The sequence below is a fragment of the Nyctibius grandis genome, chromosome 16 (assembly GCF_013368605.1).
Source record: "Nyctibius grandis isolate bNycGra1 chromosome 16, bNycGra1.pri, whole genome shotgun sequence".
NCBI classification, from domain to species: Eukaryota; Metazoa; Chordata; class Aves; order Nyctibiiformes; family Nyctibiidae; genus Nyctibius; species Nyctibius grandis.
Window position 1 is genome coordinate 4,983,710 of NC_090673.1, and position 9,439 is coordinate 4,993,148.

The 9,439-nt window shown below is 57.8% G+C and overlaps 2 protein-coding genes across 8 annotated transcripts in view; one reads left to right on the forward strand and one right to left on the reverse strand.

The window, feature by feature from the left end:
* RAPGEF1 (Rap guanine nucleotide exchange factor 1) overlaps positions 1 to 5,704 on the forward strand; it is an 87,834-nt gene extending 82,130 nt beyond the window's left edge. For all 7 annotated transcript variants that reach the window (XM_068414162.1, XM_068414165.1, XM_068414163.1 and 4 more), the window contains 4 exons: positions 30 to 131; positions 549 to 646; positions 1,737 to 1,865; positions 2,472 to 5,704. In XM_068414162.1, the coding sequence (XP_068270263.1) occupies positions 30 to 131; positions 549 to 646; positions 1,737 to 1,865; positions 2,472 to 2,622 (480 nt within the window). In that variant the 3' untranslated portion in view covers positions 2,623 to 5,704. The remainder of the gene's footprint in view (positions 1 to 29; positions 132 to 548; positions 647 to 1,736; positions 1,866 to 2,471) is intronic.
* Positions 5,705 to 6,905: 1,201 nt separating this feature from the next.
* PRRT1B (proline rich transmembrane protein 1B) lies at positions 6,906 to 7,835 on the reverse strand. The gene is made up of 3 exons (XM_068414242.1): positions 7,488 to 7,835; positions 7,161 to 7,301; positions 6,906 to 7,052 (listed from the first exon to the last, which is right to left on the reverse strand). The coding sequence occupies exons 1-3, from the start codon at positions 7,833 to 7,835 to the stop codon at positions 6,906 to 6,908; spliced, it is 636 nt and encodes a 211-aa protein (XP_068270343.1).
* Positions 7,836 to 9,439: the final 1,604 nt, after the last annotated feature.

Sequence of the window (9,439 nt, forward strand, 5' to 3'; positions counted from 1 at the left end):
AGTAACTGGGATATTCTCCCTCTTTACAGCACTTGCGAAAGCTGAATAATTTTAATTCCTATCTGGCCATTCTTTCTGCACTGGATTCTGCACCCATCCGAAGGCTGGAGTGGCAGAAACAAACCTCAGAGGTGAGGAGCAGCGAGGGCTGTCATCTTTGGGGGAGAAGGATAACTGTGGTTACAGTATGAAACAGCTGGGTGGTTTTAACAGCTCAGCAACGTCCCAGGGTGGAGGGATGGCAGAGAACTGCTCTCCAGTGGGTATAATGCCACGGCACTAGAAGCCTGCAGCGTGGCTGGGCATTCTGCCAGCTGCGGGAGTGCCAGCGCAGTCACGGGTGGGAACAGCCTCCTCTTCCTCCCTGCAAATTGAAGGCTTGGTGAAGCTGAAGGCAGCGAGGCTCTGTGTGTACGTACTTGGGGTCAGGCTGATGGAGGTGTTTCAGGATGGCATTAACTCCCTGGCCTGCATGGTTCTCTGGGGAGAGGTTACAAAGAAAACGGGTTTGCAGCAGTGGTGTCATGGTGGGCTTTGTGTTCTGCCAGGGCCTGGCTGAGTACTGCACCCTGATTGACAGCTCCTCGTCCTTCCGCGCCTACCGAGCAGCTCTGGCTGACGTGGAGCCCCCCTGCATACCTTACCTGTGAGTTGGTAGTTTCTTTCCTCTGCCGTTACTTCTGCGCGTTCAAATGGTTCCTTCAAGGATTTCTCAGCAGCTTCTGCTCAGCTCAGCACTTACCTTTTGCCCTGCATCTCAAATAAGGTGGCAATGTGCCACATCAACCCACATGCCCTCTCTGGAGCAATTTTTCCTGCGGCATAGGAAGGCAGGGTGGCAGCTATCTTTTTGTAAAGGCAGCTTTTGTGAATTGACTATGGCAAAGGAAAGATCAAGCGCCTGGATCTTTAGTTCATGCTTTTTAGCTATATTTTCTTTGGGGTCTGTGCACAGAAAGACAGATTTTCCCATGAGGTGCAATGGATCCCACAGCTTCAAGCTGCTGCTTGCTCCTCTGCGACAGCTCTGGTTCTGCTGACTGCAAGAGCTGGTAAATGAGGAGTCTGCCCTGTCAAACATGCTGCTTCATCCTGTTCCTAGATGAAAGGTTGAAGCCATTGCCCTTCCCCGTAAGGGCCTTCTGATCCAGATACCACATTTGCTCTGGGTTTACACCAGTAAAATTTCTCCTGGTCTGTCTTTCTTCCATGGAAACAGTTCTGTAGGAAGAGGTTGCGTATGTACGTGGCATCTCATCTGTCAGGGGACCACAGCAGGGCCGTGCAGACACGGCTGAGCAGGAGAGGCAGAGGCAGGAAGGCGCAGGGACCCCCTTGCTAGCAAAACCTCAACGTGAGGGCAACCCTCTTGCATAAAAGTGGAAGGAAGGTTTAACCCCTGGCAGGCACTTCCCATTGCGACCTTCTTCCAGCCTGGTCCTCATTTCCATGGAGGGTGAAAGAGCAACCTCAGCGCCCTGAGCGTGCCCATGAGTGAGTGCCTCTCCTCAGAGGTCCCTCAGCTCTGCATGGTGGCACTTTGCCCCTGAACACCTTCAGATCTGCTGCCGGGGGCGTGTTTTCCTCTACTTCAAAGCTGCAGTGCTGATGGTGGCAGCAGCGGGAGGTCGTTAGATTGCTGGTGGCTGCCTTTGGCTGGCTGTCCTGCTCCTGCGTGACTAACCTCTGTACTTGTTTGCCTACTCCCTGGCCTGCTGCCCCTTTCTCTCTTGCAGAGGCCTGATTCTGCAGGACTTGACCTTTGTTCACCTGGGAAACCCTGATTACATTGACAGCAAAGTGAACTTTTCCAAGCGCTGGCAGCAGTTTAACATCCTGGACAGCATGAGGTGCTTCCAACAAGTGTAAGTGCAGCAACAGCGGGGTCAGAGCTGGCGTTGAGGCACCACGGTGGGGAGTGGTGTGGGGGGTCGTGGCTGGGGCATGGGAGCCCCCGGGGAAAGGGAAGGGAGCCTAAGGTCAAAGCATCGTGATGGAGGTGTAAGGAGACCTGGGAAGGACAGGGCTCTGGTCACAGTCTCCTTCCCTCTCTAGGTTAGCTGTGACTAAAGGTTGTGAAGGCATTTTTTCCTGTATTAGTTTTGAGATCCAGTGCAGTAAAGTTTTCCCACTACTCTCTTTCAGCTTTTCCTCCTTGTTTTGCTGTTGCTGCTTCCTATGTTCTCCAAGTCATGGAGGGTTTTCTTCAATGCTGTCTCGCAGCAGAAGCAGCAGATCTAACTGCTGATTTCAGTGTGATAGAGGCTTTTTTTTTTTTCCCCAATTCAGCTATGAGCATGATGGTTTTTCCCCTTTTTAGTGTCACACCACATTCAGGAGTATTGGGCTCACGTTACGCAGACCCCCACAGCGCTGGATGTCCCTTAGAGCAGGGCAGGGGTGGCTTGAAGTTGGGAGAGGTCCCCAGGTAGCCCCTTGTTTAACTGCTGCCCTACTCTGTGGTTTTCCAGACATTACGACATCAAAAGAAACGACGACATAGTGTCATTCTTCAACGACTTCAGCGACCACCTGGCTGAGGAGGCCTTGTGGGAACTGTCCCTCAAAATCAAACCTCGGAACATTACGAGGCGGAAAACAGACCGAGAAGAGAAAACCTAGGAGGAGGGGTGGTGTGAGCGAGGAGAATTGCTCCGCAGATGCGCCGAGGGCAGCTATGAGACTGGAGTTCCATGTTTGTACCTGTTACTGGATGACGCACCCTCCCTCCCAGCTGGCAGCGGTCCCTGGGCGTGCGGAGGTCGGGGGTGGCCGCGCGCGTCAGCCGCGAAGGGCAGAGATCAGCTGCGCTCGCCCTCCTTCTCCTCCCGTCCCTCTGTGCCATGATCAGCTTTAAACCCGGGGAGAGAGCTGTGTGGAAGGAGGGTCCCATGCGAGCGTGTTACTGGTTTGTTGGCCGATTGCATCCGGGAGTACCCGGGCTTTTGTTTTCATCCACAAAGGAGGGTCAGCAAGAGCTCAGCACCCACAAGCTTGTCTCCGGAGTGGTGTTCAGCAGGCAGCAGCCATGGAAGCCAAGGGTTTGAGTCTCCCCTGCAATGCCACCTCAACACATGTTCATCCCTAGGAGATGAGGATGGAAGAGTCTCCCGCTGCCTGCCAGAGGAGCTCTGCTTTCAGCGAGCTGCTTGTGTTTACAGGGGTCTTCAGTTTACCCCAGATCTCTGGCGCCTTCTTCACGGGAGGAAGGCACCAGTCATAGATATGGAAGAGGCACTGAAAATGTGGGCAGGGACCCGCCATCTCCAGTCATCCTATCCCCCTCCTCCTCTCAGATCTCGTTATTTAAGCAACGGTAATCCCTCCGAACCCTGGAAACGTTGACTACCCGAGGTACTGCGGTTCGCTTGTCCTGTGAACCCGTATCTTTTAGTGATGGTACTAGCTTTTGCACAGTAAATGCTGTAGTATACAAGACTGTAAATATTAGTGTTTAGAATCCATTGGGGATTTTTTTGATGCATGTTCTGAATACCGATGGGTTTATAGGAAAAAAAAGTGCAAAACTATGTATAAAATTCACAACCAGTGACAATGTTGTTCCAAGTGCTGGAAGAAAGGAGGCTGGGGGCGGCGGCGTGGGTGGGTGCGGAGCGGGGCAGGAGCCAGGCCAAGGAGCCAGCGGGTCCCTTTCTGGGGTGCGAAATGGGAAACAGGAAGGACCCTGTGCCCGGCCGAGCTGCCCCCTCCCTCCCGCTCCTCCCCTTCTCCTCTCACTGTTGCCAAATGGTTTGTTCAGGGGGTCCCTGTCTGGCTGACCCTTGGTGCTGTGCTCTGAGATCCGCGCTTCGGCAGGAGCCCCAGCAGGTGCCCGTCCCCAATCCCTCCATGCTGGAGCCAGCAGGGCAGGGGCAGCCTGGCATGGAAGAGCGAGGGGGGATGTCTCATTTCCCACACATGCAGCGTTAACCCCGATGTTTGGTGTGCCTTACTCAGCCCCTCTGTCCCCTCTCTGTGTCCCCCCCGGGGCATCCTTGCCAGCGCAGCCCCAGCTGGGCCATTTCACATCTCTCCTCTCTGTCCTCATCCGATGGGTACAGCATGGACTGTGGGTTTGAGCATACGCTGGAGGTTTTAGCAGCCTCACGAGGCCCCTCTCGGCACCGTGTCACGTGGGCACAGGTTTGTACAGAGTTCTGGCTAACAAAATCCTGCAGTTTTAGGAATACAGGCGGGGTGTTTCGCAGAGCATCCTTAACTTATTTCTCAATAGCAGCTCCGTGTTTGCTAAAGCCTCTGTTTGTTCTGGGTGAAGCAGAGGTGCAAGCACTTCCTTCTGCAAACAGATTGCAAAGCCTGAGCCAGCTCTGCCTGGCGGGCGGCAGGAGGGAGCGACAGCGGCGTTGCCCTGTTCGTAGGATTGTTCCCAGCTCGACTATTTTCCTGAAGATTTAGGCACAGGACTTGTGCAGAGGCCAAATGCTGAAGCGCAGAGAGACCCCCCCTGCCCACGAGGGCATCTTCTGGGGGTCCAACACTGGTTCGTGCAAGCCCAGAGCAGGCGGAGCGGGGATCTTCCTGCGCTGAAACGCAGCACCCAAGCCAGAACACTTCAAAATAGGTTTATTTTTATGGCACTAAGGGCATTGGAGCCGTGTGTTGTGTCCAGCCGAGGCTTTGCGATCCCCAAAGGCTTCTCAGCCTTCCATGCAGGAATTAATGCTTGTGTTTTCCTTTGTAAATAAGATTTAAAAAAACCCAGCAGGGCGAGACTGTGAAAAGGCAAATACAGCCCGTGTCTGGCGCCGGCGTCCCCCGGCGGGCTCCCAGCACCTCCCGCGGCCGCTGCGCTGGGGCACGGGCTGTTCCTAGGAGTGTCGTGGGTGGTGGTCGCACTAAAACCGCAGCCCCTCGCTCCGCTGTCCCCGTGCGGGGCCGTGGTGTTGGTGGCTGGGGCTCAGTGCCGCGCAGGGACAGGAGGGTGCACCTCGCCTCCTCTCGCTGGAGAGCCAGAGCTCTTCCCAGGTTCTTCCCTGCGCTTGAAACCACGAGCCCTCTTAGCACCCAAGGCAGGGGTCTCACTCGCTGCCCTCTGGCAGCCCCCCCAAAGCCAGAGGCTCGGCCCGCGGCGTGGGGACGGGAGGGCTGCACGGCCGAGCCCCCACCTTGTCTCCCCTCTTCGCCCCTTTGCTCTGCCGTCATCCCCAGCCGAGCGGGGTGTCCTGACCACAGCCCCTGGCTCACGGCCCCAGCTCGGGCCAGGCTCTCAGGACTGGAGGGACCCTAAAGCAGGGTCTGCTCACCCAGAGCAGCTTCAGGTTTGCTGAGCAGAGCCCCCCACCCCGAGGAGCAGCCCCCCGGGGGAGCAGAAGCCCAGACGAGCAGCCGTTCGCAAGACTGGCCATGAACGTGTTCACGTGTCTTGCAGGCAGTGTCCTCGGGGCTGTCACCTCTTTTTTGGGGGAGGGAGGGGGTCTCAATCCCCTCTCCGCATGGGGCAGGGAGAAGTGATGCCCCAGTCACCAGCCCCCTGCCCCGCTCCCAGGCCTCTCCCCCACTCCAAGCTGTTTGGTTGTATTATATATTCACCACTAACCCAGTCCTGATGGGGGCATCTTCCTGCCAACATTTCAGACCTGTAACTTTTATATTAAAGACAAATAAACACCAGTAACAAACCCGCCTGATGATCCTGTTTACGGTGCATGCAGCAGTCTGTGGATTAAAGTGACAATCGAATCCACTTCTGGTGCTGGTGTGGCCTCGTGTTTTCTCACGTGCCTCTCGGCGTTTGCCTCTGCTCTTGGCCCTTTTCCCTTTTATCTTTCCCCTATAAACCTTCCAGCAAGATGGTCTTGCCCTTGTACAAGCCCTGCGCTTGGGGGGAGGGCTATGTGCTCCTGTCACCTTCCTCCGGGCACTGCTGTCCCCCATGTTCGGGGGGTCTCACCTCCCCAAAGCACACCTTGGCAGGCGTGTGCCCAGCCTGTGCAGCGGCCGCGTGCCGGGCGCCCGAGGGCTATAAATAACCCCTGCGGTGGCCTGGGCGGCCGAGCAGGCTCCCGTGCTATTTCAGTCCTGGACGGGGTTCAAAATTCCTCTGGAAATAATCGGGAGGAGGATGCCCAGACACTGACCGAGCACATACCGCTCGCTCGCCGGGGCTGGACCACGGTGCCGCATCCCACCGGTGTGAGGGGCTGCGGGGTCTGTCACAGCCCCCCCCGGGCGGCAGATGGGTGCGTGGCTGCGAGCAGGGCCGGAGCCTGGGAGGGTCCTTGCGGTGCACAGAGACAGCAGCTTTACCTACACCTGTGTTTTATTTCAATCTGGAAGCAGCGAGAAGGTGGCGATGCAGCGTGTGTGTGTGTGTGTGTGTGAGCAGAATTATCGTAGAAGCTACATACGTGGCTTTATTTCTTCTCACATTATTAATTACCGGGGAGGGCTTCTCACACACCCAGAGCAGCAGCTGCCGGCGGAGCAGCTCACGCCTTGGGCTCTGCATTATACCTTGACCATTCGCTCCGTCTCCACAAGACGCTCCCCCTGCCACAGAGTCCCATTTTGCATCTCCAAGCGCCAGTCTGCGGTAATGGGATTCAACATCCTGCAACGGAGCCTGGTCCCATACATGGTGCCGCTGCTCCGACACGGCTCCTGGCCCGGAGCCGGCTCTGGCGGGGCACGGCACCAGCATTGCTTCGGTCTGGGTTTGTCCTGCCCGCACCACAGTGGGCAGGTGGAGGCACGTGCGGCTCCGGAGCATCTCCTCACCCCACCAGGAAGGACGGACGCTGCCCCTTGGCCCCGATAACACTTTGTGGTCACCTGTTTCTCACAGCAGCCCCGGCAATTCTACACAGGGGCTGTGGCTGCCCCCACCCCCGGGCTGTGGTGAGGCACAAGGAGCCCCCAGCACGTGCCTTGTCCCTGGGGCTCAGTCATAGGTACAGGGCCACCAGGACATAGATGACCCAGCTGATGGAGGCGAACAACCCGAAGAGGAGGCTGAAGAGGACCAGTGACTGGGCCTTTTTGGATGCCACGTTCGCCTGGGCCATGTCCCCGCGGCTGAGCGCAGACCGGGTCTGGCACAGAAGGAGAAGGGGAGAGGTTAGAGCAGACCTGCAGCACTGGGAGGGGGGATTCGAGGTGTCAAGCTGGTTTGGTGTAAATCAGGACTGTGATGTTCTTACCTCGTGTGAGTAGACGAGGGCGACGACCCCGGTCAGCAGGCAGCAGAAGACGGTCACCAGCACCGACTCCACCATGTAGTCCTTGGGCAGGCGCTGCCCATGGCCGGCGGGCGATGGCCCTGTGCTTGGCTGCCCATTGTACTGCGACATGGGATGGGGGGGACAGGTTAGAGCTGCGTGACCCCCCCCCCGTGCTCCCCACTCCGGGTTGTGGTGCTCAAGCATTGCTCCAGGTGCTGCTTGGGACCCCACAAACCCTGGAGGGGGATAAGGGGTGACCCCCGCTGTGGAGCAGGGCAGGAACAGGTCAGGGTGGGAGATACATACTGTGGTGTAGGGCAGGGGGGCAGGTGGGATGCCCGGGTGTGGGAAGGGTCCCGGCCCCGGCCCCGGCTGGTAGACGACGGGCGCTTGCTGGGAGAAGCCGGCCGGGAACGGCGGGTAGAGGAGGTGAACGCTCTTGGGGTCCGGGGGCGAGTAGGGCGGTGGGTCCCCCTCGAAGGTGGCGTTGGTGGCCGCCGCCACCACCATGGGCCTGTCCCCGCGGCCCGCAGGGGGGTCCCAGTTGGTGCCGGAGCTGGGCAGCCGCCCGGCCGCCCCACTGCCACCCCACTGCTCCGCTGCCTCGGCTGCGGGGCTGCAGTCTTGGTGCCCAGCCGGCATCTCGCCCTCCATCCTGCCGAGACGCCTGTGGGGACACGGAGGCCGTGGGCTGCCCCGCTCTCCCCCCACCCGCGACCGGTGGCAGCATGAGGCTGTGACGGGCCAGGCACAGCCCCGGCCCACTGACCCCAAACGTCCCCCCGGGATTAGGGTGCGGTTCGGGGCTGGGGCGGGTGAGCGGCCCCCCCATTCGCCACCCCACTGCCACCACGCGAGCCCCCCCAGCGCCCCCCGCGCCTGCGCGGCCCCCATGTCCCCATCCCCGTCCCCACTCACGTTGGTGCCTGCGGGGTCCCCTCGGGCCGGACACTTGGGGCCTGGCCCCCGCCGCGGCCCCCGGCCCCCGCCTGGCCCGGAGCGCAGCCTCGGCGGGCCCGGTGCGTTAATCATTGACCCGCTGTTTGCCCAGGGCCCTGCGCGGGCTGGGGCCGCGCCTGGCGGGGCCACCCAGGCCCTGCCACCGCCGGGGAGGGGGTCACCCCTGCTGGGACCCCGGGAGCAGCAAACAGGGGTGTCCGTGGGGCCCTCGGGCTGCCGCGCCTGTCCCCCGCCCCGGCTCCTGGCTCTGCGGGACATCGCGTAGTGTCCGCTGTGCCGCGGCTGCGGGACCGGTGTGTAGCGCAGGTTTGAACCGTTGTTGTCATGTGTACGTGGGTGATTTGTCTTTGTTTGAAAATATTATGTTTACAGACAGAAAGTGCTGTCCCTCTATTCTGGCCACATCTATTGATATACAAAATGTATGTAAACATGTATACATTGTAGGTATGTCTATTAATACATATGTGCATATGTATGCGTGTGTTTATATACACCCATAGACACACTGTGTGTATGTGTGCACAGTGTGTATATCACAGAATCACAGAATGTTAGGGATTGGAAGGGACCTCTAGTCCAATCCCCCTGCTGGAGCAGGATTACCCAGACCATATCACACAGGAACGCGTCCAGGCGGGTTTTGAATGTCTCCAGAGAAGGAGACTCCACAACCTCTCTGGGCAGCCTGTTCCAGTGTTCAGTCACCCTCACCGTAAAGAAGTTTTTCCTCATATTTATGCGGAACCTCCTGTGTTCCAGCTTGCACCCATTGCCCCTTGTCCTGTCAAGGGATGTCACTGAGAAGAGCCTGGCTCCATCCTCATGACACTTGTCCTTTACATATTTATAAACATTAATGAGGTCACCCCTCAGTCTCCTCTTCTCCAAGCTAAAGAGACCCAGCTCCCTCAGCCTCTCCTCATAAGGGAGATGTTCCACCCCCTTAATCATCTTCGTGGCTCTGCGCTGGACTCTCTCTAGCAGTTCCCTGTCCTTCTTGAACTGAGGGGCCCAGAACTGGACACAGTATTCCAGATGCGGCCTCACCAGGGCAGAGTAGAGGTTTATATGTCTTAAACATGTACATAATTGGGTTTGTATGTCCTTATGTTTATATGTTGTATGTTCATATGTTTCCTCATGTACATATTTCTGCATACACACACACCCCTAGGTGTGTACACATGTATGCATACACGGCCCTGTGCATGCACACGTGCCTATGTAAGGTACAGCTGCCCATGATTAATAAGGTACAGATGTTTATAACGAGGTACAGCTGCCTGTAACACGGT

What these genes read in the sequence shown, in the direction of transcription:
- PRRT1B (XM_068414242.1), bottom strand. Translation starts at nt 7,835, where the DNA reads ATGGAGGGCGAGATGCCGGCTGGGCACCAAGACTGCAGCCCCGCAGCC. An exon ending in CCCCCCTGCCCTACACCACA is followed by an intron (nt 7,302 to 7,487) that starts GTATGTATCTCC and finishes CCCATGTCGCAG; the next exon opens with TACAATGGGCAGCCAAGCAC. An exon ending in CCCTCGTCTACTCACACGAG is followed by an intron (nt 7,053 to 7,160) that starts GTAAGAACATCA and finishes CTTCTGTGCCAG; the next exon opens with ACCCGGTCTGCGCTCAGCCG.